The 23516-nt window shown below is 41.9% G+C and overlaps 1 protein-coding gene across 2 annotated transcripts; it reads right to left on the bottom strand.

Annotated features, from left to right (window-relative positions):
- Positions 1-145: 145 nt before the first annotated feature.
- LOC311298310 (tripartite motif-containing protein 16-like) lies at positions 146-17552 on the bottom strand. 2 transcript variants are annotated; one of them, XM_084421120.1, is made up of 9 exons: positions 16876-17552; positions 14350-14445; positions 14029-14262; positions 10624-10783; positions 10435-10482; positions 10061-10197; positions 1468-1627; positions 1270-1317; positions 146-1033 (listed from the first exon to the last, which is right to left on the bottom strand). In XM_084421120.1, exons 1-9 carry the CDS (start codon positions 17446-17448, stop codon positions 504-506), a joined length of 1986 nt encoding a protein of 661 aa, XP_084277246.1. In that variant the 5' UTR covers positions 17449-17552; the 3' UTR covers positions 146-503. The 2 variants fall into 2 exon arrangements, with proteins under 2 accessions (XP_084277246.1, XP_084277247.1); XM_084421121.1 differs by lacking the exons at positions 10061-10197; positions 10435-10482; positions 10624-10783 and having other exon boundaries at positions 147-1033.
- Between the last annotated feature and the right edge of the window lie 5964 nt (positions 17553-23516).

The raw sequence follows: 23516 nt of genomic DNA, 5'->3' as shown, positions 1-23516 counted from the left end.
TCACATTACATAAAATGTGTATTTAGAAATGGTGCATATAGCAACAGAATTTTAATTGACACAACTTAGTGTGTTATGACTTTTTTGAGGGATTTTACTTTTCGAATTGAACATCAGACAGTCCTGACATTGAATGAGTGATCTACTATCATTTTACTTTCATTCTGAAGTGAAATTGTTGTGTGGAAACAGGGAGTTTCCTTTTATATAACTTTTTATTTTGCTTTTCATGAACAAAAGAGCAAAGAAATAGACACATTTTCTCATATGTACATAAGAGATAATGAGACAAAACAATATTGTTATTGAGTTTAGCAGGGAATAATATATCAGCTTAAACGCCCAACCGGGAAAACCTGAACATGATATTTCACTGACAGAAGCACAGCTGCAGTATTAATGTAATCAAGAGAAAGTAAGAGACTTTATAACATCTCCGTGTTTATGATTTATCATGCAGCTCAAAGTATTACGGGTAGAATTTCTCTACAGTCTATTCTGATTCACCAACACAGTTTCACTGATGATCCGACATGAGCATTAAACCCAGGATAGAGCGGTTGAGTGAATGTGGTCTGGACTGTGTGGATGAGGCTCATCGTGTCAGAGACGCTGTAGAAGGACAGAGTTCCTGCACTGTGATCTACATACACTCCTATTCTACTGCTGATGGGCTCTACAGGGAGTTTAGTCTCTATGTTATTGTGTCTGAATATGAATCTGCAGCGATGGCAGAACAAACTCCAGGACTGATCATTATATCCAAACCAACACTCTTCACCCGATCCCTTCCTGCTGATGCTCTTATATGACACTGCTATATACACTTCAATCCCCTTCCACTCAATCTCCCAGTAACAGCGTCCACACACACTCTCTCTACACAACACCTGAGGCATATAGCCATCAAATCTGTCTGGATGATCAGGATACGACTGAGTCTCTAGAAAAGTGTTATTAATCACTCCGTTCCTCTCAGACAGACCGAGGTATTCATTCATTGTGTTCAGATCCAGAGTGAGCTGATGGGAATCTGGTGGAGATAAAACACATCAGAATCAGAATTATGAATCTGTCTGATCTTTTAATGTATCTTAACTCTTCATGTTCAATATATCATCAGTGTCTCGGTGCAGTTTACCAGATATCCTGAGCAAATCATCATTTACATGATCAACTCTAAAACTCTTCTGTCATGTTTTCTTTCACTTCTCCAGGAAGAACATGAACACACTCAGTGAGTGACTTACACTTTTCTCAGTGACTTACATTGTAGGAAGTCGTTCCTGGTCCTGGGAACAATGTTGGAGAAAGTGACTGTGGAAATCAACAGACATGAAGAGTGTGATTATCATGTCAAGAGAAAATGATCCCTGCATCCGTTCCTAAGACATTTCTAATATGATCTTCTACATGATCTGAGATGATGGAGGATCATTTCTGAGAGCAGAATCTCCAGGACTTTACCTCTGTCAGAGATCTTCTTCAGCTCCTCTTTGCAGAAATCCTCCAGTTTGTCTCTCAGCTGACGGACAGATTCTCTCACGCCATCAAAAGAGGAGAGAGAACTGAAGAGATTGTCATTTACGTCTGTAGATTCAGGAGGAGCTGAGAGAGACTGGAAACTCTAGAGAAAACAGAAATCAAAGCTCATCACCTCCACACTTCATCAATAACCTGCTCTACTGTCAGATTTGTGCGGCTCTTGTTGATCTTTAGTAACTCTCCTCAATCCAGCACTTTCACAGCATCAGCTTCATTCTTCTCATATTCATTATGTGACATTAGAGACACAAGTTTTAGCGTTTGTCATTTACACTATATGTGAACTTCCTAGGAAATCAATTTAAGCTCAATATTAGCTTGAGAAATACATCATTTTAATTAGAAATACTGTGATCATAAATCCAAATTTAGTGTGTTTTTTAAATTATACATTTAAAAAATAAATTGGCAGAAATAGTGAAATAAACCAAACAATAAATAAAAAAAATTCCAGAAAACACAAAAGTGATTAATTTAGACTCTCATTAAGATCCATATTATAGTCATATATCGTCCCCCCAGGTCAACTGGGAAGCTTTGTAGAGGAGCTGGATGTGCTGCTGTCCTCTTTCCCTGAGGATGGCACCCCAATTTTAGTCTTTGGTGATTTCAACATTCATCTAGAGAAGCCGTATGCAAAAGACTTCATCTCTCTCCTAGCCTCATTCGATCTCAAACGGCTCATCACCACAGATACTCACAAATCTGGCAACCAACTGGACCTAGTTTAAACACGCAACTGCATCACAGAGAACATTTTGGTGAAACCTCTACAAGTTTCAGATAATTTCCTGATTACTTTCAATCTACATCTTTCTACACATATACTACCAATATTTCTCCCACATTCCCTCCCATATTTTCTCTGCTGTGTCATCTTCTCTTCCCTCACCCTCACAATTCTCATCTCTGGATGTGAGAGGACAGTGGGACAACTCAGGGCAGCGGAGAGGAAATGGCACAAATCAAAAGACATATCTGACCTGAATATGTATCAATCTCTGTTCTCTTCCTTTTCTGTGGATGTTCATGCTGCAAAATCTTCATATTTCCACATCAAGATCAACAGCTCCTCCAACACACGATCACTCTTCAAGACATTCAACTCTCTTCTCTGTCCACCTCCACCACCACCCACCTCCTCTTTAACTGCTGACAATTTTGCTAACTTCTTCACCAACGAAACAACATCTATCAGCAGTCAGTTCTCAGCTCCACAAACACAGGAGCCCAGACCGACCCCTTTCACAGCCAATCACCCTCTCTCCTCCTTCTCTCCACTAACCGATGAAGAAGTATCTAAACTTCTCCTCTCCAGTCATCCTACCACCTGCCCTCTACACCCTATCCCTTTACACTTTCTACAAGCCATCTCTCCCACACTTCTACCAGCACTCACACACATCATCAACTCATCCCTCCATACTGGCATTTTCCCTACTGCATTCAAGCAGGCTCGGGTTACTCCACTGCTTAAAGGGGTCATATAATGCCATTTTTGCACAAGCTAATATGATTCTTTAGGGTCTAAATTAAAAGTTTGTAATATGCTTTAATTAAAAATTCTCATTAGTATTGTAAGAAAACACAAATTTTACCTGGTCAAAAACAGCTCTGTTTTCAGCATGCCGTTTAAGTGCATACGTCTTTAAATAATAAATGATAATGATAATGAGCTTTGCTCACCCCGCCCTCTGTTCTGTGCGTACACCGTTTCTAACACAATAACCATAACGCATTGTTCATTATAAACGTTGGATTATGAATTATATTGAATTATATTATGTTGTCATACATAGAAAATATGCCGTAATGTACCCTTGAGTGTAAACAGCCGCATTCATCGTGAAGAGTGCAGCTAGCGATACGCAAAGATTAATATAAATATTAATATAAATGTTAATAAAACGTTACACTCGTCTTCTGGAGGTGCAGCAGGAACACACATAGTTGGTACGGATCCTATTTTCAGGAACAGCTTCTTAGCAAAACCAGCTTTACTGGCCCTCGTTAAATGACTCACGTTGTTCGTGGGGAATCCCCGTGAGGGAACCCCCGCGTCAATGCTTTGGGAATATTCTATCAAAAACATCAATAAAATGACAGCTGTGTAACCTGTGTTCCTATAGGCTACACCCAAGAACAATCGCTTAGACGACGCCATTCTTCTCCAGCATATCAATGCACTATGATGACAGTGACAGACAGCTCGCTCACGAGCTAGGGCGGGTCTGTGTTGAAACACAGTGCTGTCAATCACAATCGTGGGAGGGGCGTCGATTTAGTGACGTCACAATATCGAACAGCTTGATTCAGGAGAGGGGGAAACATATAAGGAGATTTAAAAAAAAAACACTGGATGGATTTTTATCATTTTATGATGGTTGTGTACAGGCACTGTCAACACACATTTCAGTACAATCAACTTGTAAAAGTGCATGTACCATTATATGACCCCTTTAAAAAACCAACACTAAACACATCATTTGCAGAGAATTACAGACCTGTCTCTCTCCTACCTTTCATTGCGAAAACACTTGAATGTGTTGCTTTCAACCAAGTGACATCCTTCTTGTCTCTGAACAACCAGCTGGATGTCAACCAATCTGGCTTCAGGAAATGGCACTCAACTGAGACTGCATTGCTGTCGGTCACAGAAGCCCTACGGATCACAAAAGCTACTTCCAAATCTTCAGTCCTCATTCTCCTGGATCTGCTGCCTTCGACACTGTGAATCATCAGATCCTTCTGTCCACCATCTCATCACTGGGCATCACAGGTACTCCTCTCCACTGGTTCAAGTCCTATCTCACAGGTAGGTCCTTCAGGGTCGCATGGAGAGGCGAGGTATCCAGAGCACATCAACTGACCACAGGGGTTCCTCAGGGTTCAGTTCTTGGACCCCTCCTCTTCTCCATCTACACCACATCACTGGGACACATCATACAGGCACATGGTTTCTCCTACCACTGCTATGCTGATGACACACAGCTCTTCCTCTCATTTCAACCAGATGATCCCACAGTAGCTGCATGGATCTCAAGCTGTCTGGTGGACATCTCGGCATGGATGAAGGAACATCACCTGCAGCTCAACCTGGCAAAGACTGAGCTTCTCGTCCTCCCTGCCAATCTGTCTCTACAGCACGACTTCACTATCCAGCTAGATTCATCATCAATCACCCCATCAAGGTCGGTCAGAAATCTTGGAGTGATATTGGATGACCAGCTGACCTTCGCAGATCACATTTCAAAGACAGCTCGATCATGCAGGTTTGCACTGCACAACATCAGGAAGATCCGGCCTTTCCTAACTGAGCATGCAACACAACTTCTCGTCCAGGTCCTCGTCATATCTAGGCTTGACTACTGCATGACTACTGCTCTTCTGGCTGGACTTCCATCATGTGCAACTAAACCTCTACAGATGATCCAGAATGCTGCAGCTCGTCTTGCTCGCATCAAGTTCAAGGCATTGACTTTGACATTGCTTACAGATCTATCACAGGCTCAGCTCCCTCCAACTTTCACTCGCTCCTACGAGCCTACATCCCTACCAGAAGCCTACGATCGGCCAACGAGCGACGTCTTGTGGTTCCAACACAGAGAGCCACAAAATCACTTTCCAGAACATTCTCATTCACAGTTCCATGCTGGTGGAACGCTCTCCCCACCCTCATCCGGAATGCAGAATTCCTGACAACATTCAAAAGACAATTGAAAACTCATCTCTTCCGTGAGCACTTAACCTCAAAAAAAAAAAAAAACTTTTCCTTGTCCTTTAATCGTACCATGTCTGGCTTATGCTACTCTGAGCAATGCCTGAACTTTCTATTTTGAGCACTTCTTGCGTTGTTTTTGCCTCTTCACTATGACTCACAATGTTCATATCTGTGGCTGCCGTCACATCATCCAAGTGGATGCTGCACACTGGTGGTGGTTGAGGAGAGATCCCCTGATATGATTGTAAAGCGCTTTGGGTGTACAGTAGTACATATGAAAGCGCTATATAAATGCCCGATTCTATTCTATTCTATGACTCGCTTAATTTAGTCCTCATTTGTAAGTCACTTTGGATAAAGGCATCTGCTAAATGACTAAATGTATTTAGATGTGGAAATATAACCGAGAGGTCAGTAATATACCAGCATCTCTCTCACATTAAATAATCATATCATTATCCTGATCAAATGTATCAATCTCCATATTATCTGTATTATATTGTGTAAATTGAATTTTAAACAAGTTTAATACACTAGGAATGTCATTAAAGCTTTTGTTTTATTCACAGAATTAAAATTCATATTTGTATGATGAAAAGGCATTCATACGTGATATTTTTGTTTTCATTAATTTAATGTACTATGAAACGTTGAGTACTAAACAATAATTTAATATATGCTTGGATTTGGGGTAATTTAACTTTTAATAAAGCACTTTAAGTTATATTGAAAAAACTAATAGGCTACTGTTGCATTATTGAAAGTGAAGAAACAATACAGTTGTATTATTAAAAGGAAATAATATAACATTTCTCATTTTATTTTAAACATTGCCAATTTATTTTTCGTTGAACACATCGTGTGTCTAGAGATTGCCATTATTTAAAAGCACACTGAATTAATTTTGACATGGAGTGAATACAGAGCGAGGTTTTTTATTAGTGATCGGGCAGCGAGTGATGAGGAGAGAGAAATGATCAGCTAGAAATTTCAAAAGGTAGTCCATACAGGTGGTTCGTGGACAAACACCCATACAAATAAGCTGCCATTGGAAGCATAGTGCCCCCAAGGGACTGTAGGGTGAATATGGATGACTACTGCCCATTAAATAGTGGGCATTTATCATTTCGTGATAACCCCTGCTTCTGCAACGCGCTATCCAATTACCCCGGAGTAGGTGGTATACGGACACCCTTAGGGGGCGATACTGAGCTAATGCCCCCATAAACCCCCCTAACTAACCCCCACCCCACTGACCCCCAAGCCACTCCCACATCTCACTAACCTACTATTTGTCGAATAACCCACTATAGTGGGCAAATGTCCCGTTGATGGATTCCACAACTCTATGTTAAATCTCTCGAACCAAGCCAAGTTGCAACGCAACCGCAACGTATGGTGTTTGAAATATAATGCTGCATAAAGTCAACCAATCAAAATGCGGTATGAACTCAACCAATCAGCACGTTCAGCACCCAAGTCCCAGCCCTGAATGTTCCTGAACTTTGAGAAAGTACTACCTCCCGGATACCCTGGCTCCTGTGGTGGAAACACACGGAGTACCAGCCCAAAGTCCCTAGTTCCTGGGGAAAGTTCCTGCAGTGGAAACGCGGCTTAATTTGTAAATAAAAAAATAAAAAATAAAAAAAAGGATCATATCAATGCTTAGAAACATTGCTAATTAAGTTTTGAGTGTGTACGTTTTGGGAAGGGGGCCAAAATGTTCAGAAACGGCCCTGGTCTCATTGTAGACTTGAGTAGATTCGCTCAGGAAAAGCAGTTCAAAAGCTACGAGCTGATTGAACATTATTTATAACTTTTGATCAGTTAATGACACTGAAATCCACAAGGACTCTTAGGACACGATCCCAAGGTCAGGTTTTGTGTACATGGTTTCAGCATGGTGAAGAATCGCTAATATACAGACTTACTTCATGTTTAGGGTCTTCATGGTCAAATTCATCAACATGTTAAAGGCAAACAATAGGGATGCACAATAGGGATACCGTTTTTTCAGAACCGAACCGATCCGGTTCTACGAGTATCTTCTGATACCGATCTGATACCTGTGGCGTTTTTTTTTAAATCAAGTAGAATTTCTATAACTCTGTGTGTTGAACTGATAATCACTTTTTCGTGTGTTAAACACAATCTACTAAATACAGACAACTTCATTATAAAGAAAAAACACAAATAAAAAAAATATATGATCATAATATATGACAAAAATGCTATTATATTACTAGATTACTGTATAATTCAGCAGTAAAATTTACTCTACAAAAGCCGCGTTTCCACCGCAGGAACTTTCCCCAGGAACTAGGAACTTTGGGCTGGTACTCGATGTGTTTACACCGCAGGAACCAGGGTCTAAATGAAGTTCCGGGTAAATATTTCCCCCTCCGATAGTCCCTGCTCATGAGGTAGTACTTTTTCAAAGTTCAAGAACTTTCAGGGGTGGGACTTGTGCGCTGCACAAGCTGATTGGTTGTGTTCACGCCGCATTTTGGTTGGATGACTCCACGCAGCATTTTCTTTATTTTTAACCTCCCTTTTAAAAAGTGGCTTCATGCAGTAAAGTTGTCTGTCTGCAAATATGGAATTTAATAAAAAAAAACTGGGGGACTGGCGACGAGTTTCAGGCTTTATTATTTGGGTATTTGTGGAAGAGGAAACTTTCTGCGCGTTCGTCACAGCCATCTCACGGCCAATGTCCGCAATAGCTGATAACATACAATTTTATATCTAACGTTAGCATTACGAGCTCTGAACATGCTTTATCAGTGCTCGTCTCTTTTCTGCCACAGCTTTTAATATTAAGTCATTATGTTTACACATTGTCATCTATTGCAAGGCAAACCATGTTACAAATTTACTATAACAGGATTGAAATAGCGCATTGAGGTTGGTAACAAACAACTATTTACAAGACTGTCACTATTTATGATTGATAGACGGGGTTCAGGCTTTTTTTAAGAGTATTTGCGCAAAAGGAAATTTTTGCGCGTTCGTCCCAGTCATCTCACAACGTACATTGTCTAAACAATTTTATACGCATACGAGCTTTCTGAACACGCTTTAGTATCAGTGCTCGTCTATTTTGTTATGTTAATTACCTCGTTAGTAAACCAATAACTGCAGCACAGTTTGAATCTCCTCCATACTTATAAATGTGGCGCTCAAAACTGATTACTGTCCGTCGCAGACTGGGAGGTGCAGTTGCGCGCAGTTTACCTTCCCGGTACTTTAGACCGCGGTGTAAACGCAGAAAGCAACCGGTCTGGGGCAAAAAAGGTTCCTGGGAAAAAAGTTCCTGGGACAAATTGTTCCGGGTAATTTCGGTGGAAAAGCGGCTAAAGATCACGAGTGCACAATAATTGTATAAAATCTGAACAAACATTATTTAGTGGGGAACAAATAAGAGACAATAAGTGTAGCACTAAATCTGGTAAAATGTTACACATTGCTCTTATTGTTGTAAAATACATTCATGAAAAACAAGTAGCCTATATATACTATAAAATTAAGACATCTTTTAAATGTATAGCGCAGCATTTAATGAGAAACTTTTTTCAGTGTAGGGTTACAACGGGTGAAGAGGTTTAACCGGATAGGGTGGTAATTTGCTCTGATTCAATCGCTGTTTTGGGAAGCATCCAGTCGAGGAAAAATTATAGTTCTTATCATAGAACTCTTTCAAAAATGGTTTAGGATCCATAGATATGATAACGGAGAGTTAGATGCTCTTGCTATTAGCATTTCCTGCAGACAAAGCTTGTAAACGATTTGTCTTTGACTTTGTTTTCTTTTCTTTTTATATATTAGTACTTTGTATGTAAACTATTTAATAAAAATATATTTAATTGAAACTAAAATGTTCACCTGCCAAAAGTCTCAGAGATTGAGCTGAACTGAACACGGAGAAGTCTTCTGTGACCTATTTACTGTAAGTATGAAAATACAAATGCTTATGATTTAGGACATATTTGACTTTAACCTTATTAACCGGTTAATAATCAAAATTAGGTAAAATATGTTTAAAAATATGCACCATAAAACAATACATATGCACATATACATGTAAACACACATATACACACACATATACACAAGGCACGCATAAGAGATGATGAGACAAAACAATATTTTTATTGAGTTTAGCAGGGAATATTATATCATCTTCAAGCTCAGCACTTACTCAACCATAATCTGAACATGTTATTTCACTGACAGAAGCTCAGCTGTAGTATTAATGTAATAAAGAGAAAGTAAGAGACTCTATAACATCTCAGTGTTTATGATTTATCATGCAGCTCAAAGTATTATGGGTAGAATCTCTCTACAGTCTATCCTGATTCACCAACACAGTTTCACTGATGATAGGAGACCAACCCTAAACCCAGGATAGAGCGGTTGAGTGAATGTGGTCTGGACTGTGTGGATGAGGCTCATCGTGTCAGAGACGCTGTAGAAGGACAGAGTTCCTGCACTGTGATCCACATACACTCCTATTCTACTGTGATCCACACACACTCCTGTTCTACTGTGATCCACACACACTCCTGTTCTACGGCTGATGGGCTTTAGAGGGAGTTTAGTATCTATGTTATTGTGTCTGAATGAGTAACTGGAGGGAGAGCAGATCAAACTCCAGGACTGATCATTAGATCCAAACACACACTCATTACCCCGTCCCTTCCTGCTGATGCTCTTATATGACACTGATATACACACATATTTACTCCACTCAATCTCCCAGTAACAGCGTCCACACACACTCTCTCTACACAACACCTGGAGATGATCAAATCTGTCTGGATGATCAGGATACGACTGAATCTCTGGGTAAGTGACAGTAATCACTCTGTTCCCCTCAGACAGACAGATGTGTTTATTCACTGTGTTCAGATCCAGAGTGAGCTGATGGGAATCTGATGGAGATAAAACACATCAGAATCAGAAATTATGAATCTGTCTGATCTTTTAATGTATCTGAACCCTTCATGTTCAATATATCATCAGTGTCTCAGTACAGTTTACCAGATATCCTGAGCAAATCATCATTTACATGATCAACTCTAAAACTCTTCTGTCATGTTTTCTTTCACTTCTCCAGGAAGAACATGAACACACTCAGTGAGTGACTTACACTTTTCTCAGTGACTTACATTGTAGGAAGTCGTTCCTGGTCCTGGGAACAATGTTGGAGAAAGTGACTGGAAATCAACAGACATGTGATTATCATGTCAAGAGAAAATGATCCCTGCATCCGTTCCTAAGACATTTCTAATATGATCTTCTACATGATCTGAGATGATGGAGGATCATTTCTGAGAGCAGAATCTCCAGGACTTTACCTCTGTCAGAGATCTTCTTCAGCTCCTCTTTGCAGAAATCCTCCAGTTTGTCTCTCAGCTGACGGAGAGATTCTCTCACGCCATCAAAAGAGGAGAGAGAACTGAAGGGATTGTCATTTACGTCTGTAGATTCAGGAGGAGCTGAGAGAGACTGGAAACTCTAGAGAAAACAGAAATCAAAGCTCATCACCTCCACAATTCATCAATAACCTGCTCTACTGTCAGATTTGTGCGGCTCTTGTTGATCTTTAGTAACTCTCCTCAATCCAGCAAATTCACAGCTTCATTCTTTTCATATTCATTATGTGACATTAGAGACACAAGTTCTAGCGTTTGCCATTTACACTATATGTGAACTTCATAGGAAATCAATTTAAGCTCAATATTAACTTGAGAAATACATACAGTAATTTTTATTAGAAATACTGCGATCATAAATCCAAATATTTAGAGTGTTTTGAAATTATATAATATATATAATTATATATTTAAAAAATAAAATGTTGTCCTATCCTAACAACCCATGCATCAGAGGAATGTTTATTTATTCAGCTTTCATATGATGTATACATATCAATTAAAAAAAAAATGACCCATGTGACTTTTAAATTGGACTCTAAAAAGTTTAATGACATTCTTTAATGGGAATGCCATTAAAGCCTTTGTTTTATTTACATAATTTAAGTTTGCTAAATTCATATTTGTGTAATGAAAAGGCATTAATATGTGTTATTTTTATTTACTATGAAATGGGAAATACTAAACAGTAATTTAATACATGCTTGGATTTGGGGTAATTTAACTTTTAATAAAGCACTTTAAGTTTTATTGAAAAAATAATAGGCTACTGTTGCATTATTGAAAGTAAAGAAACAATACTGTTGTATTATAAAATGAAATAATAAAACATTTCTCATTTTATTCTAAACATTGTCCAATTATTTTTCGTTGAATACATCGTGTGTCTAGAGATTGCCATTATTTAAAAGCACACTGAATTAATTTTGACATGGAGTGAATACAGAGCAAGGTTTTTTATTAGTGATCGGGCAGCGAGTGATGAGGAGAGAGAATGATCAACTAGAAATCACAATAGAAGCAAGAATCAGAAGACCTTTTATTGTGACCAGCCTAAGGCACACCTGTGCAATAATCATGCTGTCTAATCAGAGCCAAAGACTGTTCAGGTCACATCTGCCGAGCCGGTGTTTCCAGACAAGATGGCCGCCGCTGAGCCTGCGTCTCCTGACAAGATGGCCGCCGCCGAGCCGGTGTCTGTTCCTGAGCCGGTGTCTGTTCCTGAGCCAGTGTCTGTATCTGTTCCTGTGCCTGAGCCGGTGTCTGTGCCTGAGCCGGTGTCTGTTCCTGAGCCTGTGTCTGTTCCTGAGCCGGTGTCTGTGCCTGTTCCTGAGCCGGTGTCTTTTCCTGATCCGTGGCCGCCTGAGCGGAAGTCTCCGCCATGGCCGCCCAATGGACTGTCTGCTCCGCCCTGGCCGCCTAAGGGAAAGTCTCCGCCCTGGCCGCCTGATTGTCTGTCTGCTCCGCCCTGGCCACCCGAAGGGTCGTCTTCGCCATGGCCGACTAAAGGGCTGTCTCCGCCCTGGCCGCCCGATGGACTGTCTGCTCCGGCCTGGCTGCCTGAGGGAAAGTCTCCGCCCTGGCCGCCCGATGGGTCGTCTGCTTCGCCCTGGCCGCCGGCTAAGCCGTCACCTCCTGTTCCTGTTCCCTTTCATGGCCCTGGCCCTCCATCCCTCCCCCTGATCCTCCACCATTCCACCTCCCTCCTGGACTCTTGTTTTGGTTGTTTTTTTGTGGGTCTTGGAGCGTCTGGTAGCTGCTCCGTAGAGGGGGGGTTATGTCACAGTGTCTGGTTTGTGTTTCCCCGGGTGTCCACTAGAGGTCCTTGTCCTCCACGGTGTCATTCTCTCATGCACTACATTTCCCATCATCCTGTTCTGTCTAATCATTGATCATTGCACACAGCTGTTTCCCGTCACCTTGTTATTATCTGTGTATAAATACCCTGTATGTTCCAGTCCATGTCACGGAGTCATTGTTTAATGTCACTTACACTTCTGAAGTCTGTTTCCTCGCCTGTTCTTGTTTTATTTCTTGTTTATTTGTTTATTGGACTGCTAAAATGGATTTTGACCCCTTCATGGATGACTACGAGTTGGATTGCCCTGACAATAAATATGCTACATTTGGATCCACCTGTTTCTCTGTGTGTTCCCATGACAAAAGCTGCTTTGAAACAATCTGTATTGTAAAAGCACTATAACAAAGATGACTTGGAATGATTTTGTCAGATAAACACATTCACTAAGTTTAGTGTTTTGTTCTTCCCTCATGTTTTAAACTATTTAAAAAATATAAATATATAAAAAAATATTGATAATTTCATGGTTTAAGCAAACTTGTAGGGTCATTTAAAAAAAGAAACTCCACACATCACTTTTGGCCACTACTGTATGTTTTGTGTGGTCAGTGCCACAATAGTGCTATTTCAGACCCTGGTTACTGTGGACTGATGAGCTCAAGTCATCACCGGTGCACTGCTACTTTTTCCAGTCGCCAAAAACGAGTTATTACTTTCATTTCTGCAGTTATAGCATTGATTTGTAGAGTGGGAGAAGCTATTCAGTTTCTTAAAGGTCTGTTACTGTAACGGTCACCAGCTGGAGTGCCCTTGAGAGCCACCAGAGGGCACTCCACACCAGACTTTCACTCCCTCACAAACTACATTTCCCATAACTCACTTCCCGGACTCATCATCACTGATTGCATTCACCTGTGTCTCATCACCCTGTTAGTCTCAGCCTATTTATACCATGTTCACTCATTCACTCACTGCAAAGTTTTGTATGTTGTTGCACTGCATTTCCGAGCGTTTTCCCTGGTTTCGTGTCTCTTGGTTTTTTGGATTTCTTGCATGTTCCCTGGATTACTCTTCTGCCTCTGACCCCTGCCTGTTTTGATTGTTTGTTTATTTGTTTGTTTGTTTGGACTGCCTTCCTGTGTTTGACCCCTGCTTGTGCTGATTACGATTCTGGATTACACTTCAAATAAAGCTGCAATTGGATCTCAGTGTCTCGGAGTAGTTTGTGACAGTTACAAAAAGAATACCTTGATGATCAAGCTTTTATCATCATTTAACTCCAATACATTATGGTCCCTATTTTAACGATCTAAGCTCATGGTCTAAAGCACATGGCGCAAATGCACTTAGAGCGCGTCCAAATCCACTTTTCCTAGTTTAACGACGGGAAAAATGGTCGGTGCTCCCGGTGAATGGTCTAAAAGGGTCGTCCCTATTCTCTTAATGAGTAATGGGTGTGTTTTGGGCATAACGCGCTCTTTAAATAACAAAAAATATATTGTCCTGTTCTTCTTGATCTCTGTTACCTGCAGGAAATGTATGTGATCCTGTGTGTGTGAAAGCTGCTCCAGCTCAGCGTCTCTCCTCCTCAGATCATTGATCTCCTGCTCCAGTCGCTCCAGTTGTTCTTCAGCTCGACTCACTGCAGTCTTTTCCTGATCTCTGATCCGCTGTGTCGCCTCAGAGCGGCTTCTCTCAATGGAGCGGATGAGCTCAGTGAAGATCCTCTCACTGTCCTCCACTGCTGTGTGTGCAGAGCGCTGTTAGGACACACATCACAATCACACAGTGAGCTTCAGTGAGTCCTGACTGAGACTTCTCAAACTTCTCTTCTTCTCCAGACTCACCTTATGAGACTCTACAGCCTCTCTCAGCTGCTGAAGATCTTTCTCTCTCTGCTGGATCCTCTGCTGGAACGACCTCTGCGTCTCCTTCAGCTGCTTCTGCAGCACAAACCAATAACACAGATGGCACTTTATACTGTCACTATATCATCATGTGAAGAGTACAAAAAAAAAAAACATTTGTGTTGATAAAGGTTTATGGTGTATTTTCACAATTTTTTTATGTAGGGGAGAGTGGGGTAAAGTGAGACATTTTTTACATTTGTTCCCCTCTAAGCGAGCAAAAATGATATATCAGTCATATTTACACATTTCCCAATAATTCAGGATGTTTCCTAGCAATGGAAATTATTAGAATATATTCAGGATGAAGGGCAGTGAAAATATGATTGTTTTTAAAAAAGTGGTCTTGTGTCTCACTTTACCCCAGCTTAGGGGTAAACTGAGACAGACCAGAGAAATCAAGGGGGTAAAGTGAACCAGCTGGGGGTAAACTGATCCACTTACTTTTTCCACTCTGAAACTTCCATAACAACACATGTTGTAACAGTAAGAATCTTGACAGCTAGCTTGACAACCACACATTCCAGAACTAATGTCGGACTAGTAACAGAATCATGGAGATTGGTCAATTAAGATGACCCACCGGTGCGCATCCAAGTGAAGGTGCAACGCCCTTGGCATGCTAAGGGTGAATGGCACACTGGAGGAAATTCCTCCTAAAAAAATGAACTATGTCCAAATTATTGTGATTCATTTGGAAAACTCAATGCAGTCAGACCTCCCCTGGCCAGCCCAAGGAGGGTGGCCCGTCCTGAGCCAGATTCGGATTTGTCCGCCACCGCTGGATCTCCGTCTGGAGCAAAGTCAGTCCTAAAAAGGACCTTTGGGTCTTTGTGGAGGAGGGACAATGCTCCGCTCGGACAAGGAACATGGACCAGATGGTGGTCAGACCGGGTGGGGAAACAGCCTGACCCAGCCCAGAGAAAGTGCACTTTGTGCGGGCAAGACTTCCAGTAAATAGAGTCTGGTTTGGACACCCAGTCCCTCGGTGCCAGGGCGTGCACACCGGTGAACGTGCACCATCCTGGGTGAGCTAGGGGTGAAAGACACACTGGAGGATATTCCTCCTTGTAAAAATGTCCAAAAATATATTGTATTTGAAGAAGAGCTCCATGCTCGCAGACCTCCAGGGCCGGCCCCAGGGAGGGTCGGTCATCTCCGGTCAAAGTCAGATCCGTACACCTGCTGGCGCTCCTGCTGGAGCAACGACGGTCCAAACACGGACGCTTGGGGTGTTGTAGAGGAGGGAGACGACACTCTTATCGGACTAGGTAATGGAAAACAGGTGCCTCCAGGTTGCCTGGGGCCCAGAGGAGCGCGCCCTCTCCTTCGGGCCGTCAAGTCGGGGTGCCCGGTCGATTGGAGCTTCGGACGCGCCTGCGCTTTGACCTCGGGAGACTCAGATGGCCCGTCTGAAACGGCGAGATTCCCATGCTGACTTCACTCCCTAGCAGGCTCTCAGGGAGAGTGCGGACAGTTTTGTCGAGGAGGGGACAAACGCTCCATTTGGACAAGGTGAGATGGAGAAGGTGCTCCACCTCTTTGCCTAAGCTACTGCCCCCCAGGCTACTGATATTACTTCCCCCTTTTTTCCTTTTCTTTATGAATCTTAGGAGGCTTGACTTGTCAATATTTCTCTCCCTTACAGCCGCTCTTATAGACTTCTTTCCTTCCTTGACCTCAGCAGCTGCACTCTCCATCTCCTCAAGGGGTGTTTTGCCCCAGGATTTCTTCTTGGTGTATTGCCTTGGCATGATGGCTTTTCTACTATGTTTTTGACATTAAAAATAAAACATATGTCATGTAATATTACATTAAAATATGTTTAAGACTAAACTTAACTTGTGCCTCATGTCTCACTTTACCCCACAGCATTTGTCTCACTTTACCCCACCGCCACATTTTAGGAAAAAACGATCTCTTGTAGTAATTCAGGCTTATCTTCAGCTAGCATCATCACATGGTTTTATATGTTGGTAGTTCATCAACATGTATGATATAAGTTTTTCTACCTGAATCAATTTGCTTTGGCACAACAGTTGATTAAGTTGAAAGCAAGAAAATTTACTTTTACATGCAAAAAAAATATTTTTGTGAAAAAAACATGCTTACTATAGCACCATGAGGTTCTCTCCTTCATGGCCATGGTGAAATGGAAGGGGCTTGAAAACATAATGGTCATATGACCACAATTGTGTTCCGTTGCCTAGATATAGGGGGTGTCTCACATTACCCGATGTCTCACATTACCCCGTTCTCCCCCTATCATACATTTTTCAATCTTCAATATTTTCTGTTAAGTTCAATATGAAAGTTAAATGTGAAGCACAAATACGCTCAGCAGTGAAAGTCCACTTACAGCTTCTGTTCACTTCTGTGACGTCTGCAGTGTGAATGATGTTTCCTGATCATATGGAGCCAATATAAATAGTGTCAACATTATTTCATCAGTGTGTAGTTTCATACCTGTTTCTCTGTCCTCTGTGCTGCAGCTGATACAGTGTCGTGGTTTTTATGTTCGTCCATCAAACACAGTAAGCATATAAACTTCTGGTCAGTGCGACAGAAAACCTCAAGGAGTTTATCATGTGTTTGGCAGATCATCTCCTGCAGTCGTCCAGTGGCATCAGTCACTTTATGTGGCTTACGGGAGTGATAATCCTCATGACGGTCAAAATGAGTTTGACAGTAAGACTCCAGACACACCAGACAGGACTTGACAGCTTTGTGTTTTCTTCCAGTACAGACGTCACACTGCACATCTCCAGCTCCAGCGTAACAGTCAGCAGGAAGTTTAGTCTTCTTCAGTTTCTCCACCAGTTCAGCCAGCATGGTGTTTTTAGCTAAAGCAGGTCTTGGCCTGAAGGTCTGTCTGCACTGAGGGCAGCTGTAGACTCTCATCTGATCCTCCTGATCCCAGCAGCCTGTAATACAGACCTGACAGTAACTGTGTCCACAGGGAGTAGTCACTGGATCCTTCAGGAGATCCAGACACACTGGACACATTAACTCATCCTGAGAAAATCTGGCTTCTGCCATTTTACTGCACGAATGAGACACAAACACACAACAGCTCAACTGCACTTTGGTCTCTCTTTCCCGAACTCTTCCTGCTTCCTGGTTCTGTGTTAGAGTGACGTGTGCAAAACACGTTTATCAAGTCTATTAACCCTCACAAAGCCTCATTCCTGCTGAGTTCAGATTCTACAACAGTAAATGCAAAAACCTTCATGGTAACCCTAATGCTCAAAATAATTAATTGATTTGAGAAGGGTAAATTTTAATTAAACAAATTAGTTATATTTTATATGTATTTAGAACTTTCACATTGTAAGTAATCTGAATTGTTTAATTGTTTAAAGTTTTATGAACTTGTTTCTTTGAATTTAGACAAACGTATATATAACTGAAACTGGGCTGGGATTCTCAGAATTCTTTGTAATTGCTTAAATTAAGTGTTATTTAAGTTTTTTTTTTTTTTTTGGTGCAAGATTAATGTTAAGTGGGAGATGTAGTAGTGTTTAATGATTTGCTATGCTAATTTAGACGAGTTTCTGTTATGTGATTTTTCCTGATCTCCACACTGAGATGTTGAAATCTTGGAAGAAACCAATCTCATATTGTGTTTTCAGCCCTCAAACGTCAAACTATAGTAATATCACAGGGCTGAAACAACATGTTTATTTATCTCTCTCCTGAGTCTGTATTGTCACTAAAGTCCCTGACATTACCCACCAAGACTCTCAAAGCTACATTGACACTGGTGGGTAAAGCGTATTCAGCAGCAGGTCAGGCTGCAGCATTTTGCATACAATGTCTATATTGCAATCATATCTGGCATCATATGAGGCCAATCATATCCCATCCCTACAAACCTTGAAATTGAGCGCCTAGCACTTGTAAAGGAAGTGAAGAAAAGAAACAATGCATTGACAATCAATCAGAGAAAAAATGACAAAGACGTTTGCCTTACGCAGACAAGAGATTGTGGAAAACCAACCTAGTGTTCAAGAACTGCAAGAAAGATGGCCAGCTCTGCTTCAACAAGAGGAGGTAAAAGCATTTATTTGTATTGAAAAATGTTAAAAATGTTAAAATGTAAGTGACTAATCCTGAATTTACCATAGTTTTTACAATGGTATTTTAGTATGTAGTATTTTTGAAAATGTCTTAGATGCCCTAATTATACCTTTTGTTGTTTAATGCTTTGTTTAATGCGTTGTATGTCTATGTATTTTTACAACGAGTTCTCAAAGTAAAATCTTTTTTTTTTCAGAAGTCTATTTTCTGTTTCTCTTTCTTACAGATTAATGCTGAATTTTTTCGCATCACAACCTTACCTTTACAATTGAGATTTATGGCCTCTTTGGACAGACAGAGCTCTCAGCATCTCCAGGTTATTAGGAGCAAAGGTGGAGTCCTACGCGAAAAAACTAAAGATACTATTAAAGTTATGGATCAGGTATTGGTTGCATGCAAACAAAATTGCTTGTGGCAATCAATTTAGTAGTGCTTTGGTCTAATAAAAACAATACATCTTGAACATTTTGTAGAGTCTGGACATAGACATCAGAAGAGAGTGCCTGCTGAAGTGCCTGATCATGTACCTCGGTGAAGATGCAAGCTGTCTGATCAAAGAATAACAGGTAATGTAGACAATGCAAACTACTGTAATTTTCTCCAACCATGTTTGCCTTAAAGTTATATTTCACTACCAAGTCAACATTTCCCCATGTTTTACTCGCCCTCAAGGCATCCTAACTGAATATGGTTACAGGTGCATCTCAATAAATTAGAATGTCGTGGAAAAGTTAATTTATTTCAGTAATTCAACTCAGATTGTGAAACTCATGTATTAAATAAATTTAATGCACACAGATTGATGTACTTTAAGTCTTTGGTTCTTTTAAGTTTGATGATTTAGGCTCACATTTAACAAAAACCCACCAATTCACTATCTCAACAAATTAGAATACTTCATAAGACCAATAAAAAAAAAAAAAACATTTTTTAGTGAATTGTTGGCCTTCTGGAAAGTATGTTAATTTACTATATTTGTACTCAATGCTTGGTAGGGGCTCCTTTTGCTTTAATTACTGCCTCAATTCGGCGGGGCATGGAGGTGATCAGTTTGTAGCACTGCTGAGGTGGTATGGAAGCCCAGGTTGCTTTGATAGCGGCCTTCAGATCATCTGCATTGTTGGGTCTGGTGTCTCTCATCTTTCTCTTGACTATACCCCACAGATTCTCTATGGGGTTCAGGTCAGGCGAGTTTGCTGGCCAATCAAGCACAGTTACACCATGATTGAACCAGCTTTTGGGACCTTTGGCAGTGTGGACAGGTGCCAAGTTCTGCTGGAAAATTAAATCAGCATCTCCATAAAGCTTGTCAGCAGAAGGAAGCATGAAGTGCTCTAAAATGTCCTGGTAGACGACTGCGTTGACTGTGGACGTCAGAAAACACAGTGGACCAACACCAGCAGATGACATGGCAGCCCAAATCATCACTGACTGTGGAAACTTCACACTCGACTTCAAGCAACATGAATTCTGTGCCTCTCCACTCTTCCTCCAGACTCTGGGACCTTGATTTCCAAATGAAATGCAAAATTTACTTTCATCTGAAAAGAGGACTTTGGACCACTGAGCAACAGTCCACTTCTTTTTCTCCACAGCCCAGGTAAAATGCTTCTGACGTTGTCTCTGGTTCAGAAGTGGCTTGGTAGCCCTTTTCCTGAAGACGCCTGAGCGTGGTGACTCTTGATACACTGACTCCAGCTTCAGTCCACTCCTTGTGAAGCTCTCACAAGTGTTTGAATCAGCTTTGCTTGACAGTATTTTCAAGCTTGAAGTCATACCCGTTGCTTGTGCACCTTTTCCTATTTAAATTCTTCCTTCCAGTCAACTTTGCATTTAATATGCTTTGATACAGCACTCTGTAAACAGCCACACCTTTCAGTAATGACCCTCTGTGACTTACCCTCTTTGTGGAGGGTGTCAATGTTCGACTTCTGGATCATTGCCAAGTCAGCAGTCTTCTCCATTATTTTGGTTTCAAAGAACAAGAGATACCCAGAATTTATACTGTAGGGAATGGGATGGTCATTAATTGAAACTCAAATGTAAATATTCTAATGTTTTGAGATACTGATTTTTGAATTTCATGAGCTGTAAGCTCTAATCATCAAAATTAAAACAGAAAAACTTTTGAAATGTTTTACTTTACATGTAATGAATCTAAAATATATGAAAGTTTCACTTTTTGAAATAACTTCGCCGCCTTCAGCCATCCGTGCCTGCTACGCTATCCGGCGACATATCCTTTTATTACTGTTGTGTGTGTTCGCCTTGCGACACACTTTCTCTCTCTGTTCTAAAAGAGAACGAGGCGTTTTTGTCAAAATGCCTCGTTTTTCCTGCGGCTCGTGCCGCGCTCCGCTCAGCAACGGAGACCGCCACCTCATCTGCGCTCTCTGCCTGGGCCGCGAGCACGCCGCCACCGCACTCTCTACGGGCGGCCGCCCCGAGTGCGAAGAACTTTCAATGTCGACCCTGCGGGCTCGACCTGAAGTTTTCGACCAAGCTCAGTCCCCTCTTAAGTTCAGGCGACTGGAATTGTTCTTATCGCAGTATACGAGCCTGTTATAAATACACGCACGCCTGCAAGCAAATGCCGTCACAAGACATGATGACGCTCTATTATATGGTCGCTCTAACCAAAAGTTAATGTGTTCCCCCCTGTGGCTCAGTAGCGGAATCTTAGGCTTTCGCGCCAGAGACCTGTGTTCGATCCCGGCTCTCGCAGCAGATTATTTATACTGTTCGTTTCTCCAAGCTCGCGGCCAGCTTTTCTTACATACAGAAAGCGAACCCGCTCGCCCCCTTGTTGGGCCGCGCAGATTGCGCTGTTCACAAGGGATGACAGAGCGGACTGTCACGAGCAACGTTCAGCGCGCGCGCCTCACTCACCGGCGAAAAGAGGAGAGAGAGTGTTTTAGTCCCGCTGTGGCAGGACAAGCCGCCAATTTCTCAGTCCCCTCTTAAGTTCAGGCGGCTGGAAATATTACTATTGCAGTAAACGAGCCTGTTTTAATGCACGCACGCCTGCAAACAAACATGAGGTCGCTCTGTTACATGGCCGCGCTAACCGAAAGTTAATGTGTTCACCCCTGTGGTACAGTGGCAGAACAATACGCTTTTGCGCCAGAGACCCGTGTTCGATCCCGGCTCTCGCGGCAGATAAAAATGTATGCTGCTCGCTTCTCCGAGCTCGCGGCCAGTTTTTCTTACATACAGAAAACGAACCCGCCTCTCGCACCACTCCTACTCATGGTGCTCGAGTATTTATGAGCGTCTAAACACGAGGGAAGACGGTTAAGTCCCGCTGCGGCTGGACCACCGTCAAAGCTTCACGCTCTGTCAGTCCCCGTTGCCACGGCTACTGCAGATGTTTACCTCGCAGCCAACGAGCCGGTATATCTACCCGCTCGCCTGCGCGCAACCACCGTTCTCACGGCGACCCAGAGAAATCTCAAATGAGCATAATGTCTGGTTGCACGGCTCACGCCGTATGTGTTTCAAATGCAGTGAATGTGCCCACGTTTCCGTGTTCACCCCTGCACACAAGCACTATAAATCCCGTGTCTCTCACAGAGCCCATATGAGCACTCTCATAAAGCAGGCAGAAGCCGCTCGAGTGTTAAAAGTAGGTCACGTGTCCACCTCCCCATGCCCACACCTACTCACTGCCCGCTCTGTCACACGGCCTCTCACGACCGGTCATGTTTTAAATGTAAGTCCTGTGCCCGCCCTCGAGCGCTCACACATACTAACAAACATTTCGCCCCGACGCTGCCCTCGCGCGTCACGCCTCACACTGTATGTTCCCCGTCCAAAGCCACCGGGACACTGTGTGTAAAACGGCCAGCTATCGCTGCATGCGAGCCGCCGTATCCAAGCACCAAGAGCGCGCGCGTTGCGCCCGCACCTCCGTTTCGAGCTCTCGAACCCGCGATGCGCGGCAATTAGAGCTCGGAGGCCATTCTGCCCCTGGCTGCACACGCGAAAGCATGGGAAGCTATTCCAGGCGCGTCAGAATGGGTGCTAAGCACAGTAAAAGAGGGCTATACTCTGCAGTTCGCTCGCCGCCCCCCGCGCTTTCATGGGCGAACCGAGACGAGAGTGAATGGGGAAGTCATTTCCAATGCATAATGCAATATTATCACCCAATATTGGATTCAATCTTTTTGTCCACTTGTTCTCTTCCAATTAGGACTGGTTTTATATTTCTATTTGCATCTGTTTAATTGTAGGCCTCATTTATTTGAGAGTAGGCATCTCAATTTTTGAGTAAAAAACACATTATTTTTGAATAATTTTGGAAAAATAAAACAAAATCTGAAGAAAATTGGCACTGTTGATCACACTAGTCTACTTTAATTTTTCACTAGGAATTTTGTTTTGAAAAACTTTTATTTTGTACAAAATGGCACAGAGTTACACTTGTGGTGTTCCACTGGGCCATTGAGGGCCATTGTTTCAATTGGCCATTGAAAGTGAATGGGAGAGACATGTGTTAGAAGTCCATGAGGAATATCTTTAGATCTGAGTGATGGATTATGGTGAGTTTGGGCTCTTTTTAATCTTAACAATCTCATGTAAGTAATGATGTGCCATTTTCCACAATTTATGCATGCTTCATTGAGTTATGAGTTAAAACGAGACATAAGTGCTACGTCTATATTCAAGACTCTGTGTGCGCCTGTTCGGGTTCGTGTGTTACAACTCCATTAGGAATATCTTTAGATCTGAGTGATGGATTATGCTGAGTTCGGGCTCTAATCGTGATAGTCTGCTGAAAATAATGATGTACAGTTTTCTACGATCTGTGCATGCTTCGTGAAGTTATGAGCGAAAACCAAACGCGAGTGCTTCATGAGCATATACTTGGCTAGATGCGTCTGTGGTATTTTCTGTGTTAGAATGCCATGAGGAATATCTTTAGATATTATTGATGGAATATATTGAGTTTGGACTCTTTTTAATCGTGAGCTCCTGCTGTAAATAACGTTGTGCTATTTTTCATGATCGATGTATGTATGTATCAT

Source organism: Rutilus rutilus (assembly GCF_951802725.1).
Source record: "Rutilus rutilus genome assembly, chromosome: 10".
Classification (NCBI taxonomy): domain Eukaryota; kingdom Metazoa; phylum Chordata; class Actinopteri; order Cypriniformes; family Leuciscidae; genus Rutilus; species Rutilus rutilus.
Note: the sequence above shows the minus strand (reverse complement) of the source record. Positions and strands in the feature narration are given on the sequence as shown.

Coding starts and splice junctions, on each gene's coding strand:
- LOC311298310 (XM_084421120.1), bottom strand. CDS start 17,448: ATGGCAGAAGCCAGATTTTCTCAGGATGAGTTAATGTGTCCAGTGTGT. Junction 10,784..14,028: donor ATCACATACATTTCCTGCAG/GTAACAGAGATC, acceptor TGTTTTCTCTAG/AGTTTCCAGTCTCTCTCAGC. Junction 1,034..1,269: donor CAGGAACGACTTCCTACAAT/GTAAGTCACTGA, acceptor TATCTCCACCAG/ATTCCCATCAGCTCACTCTG.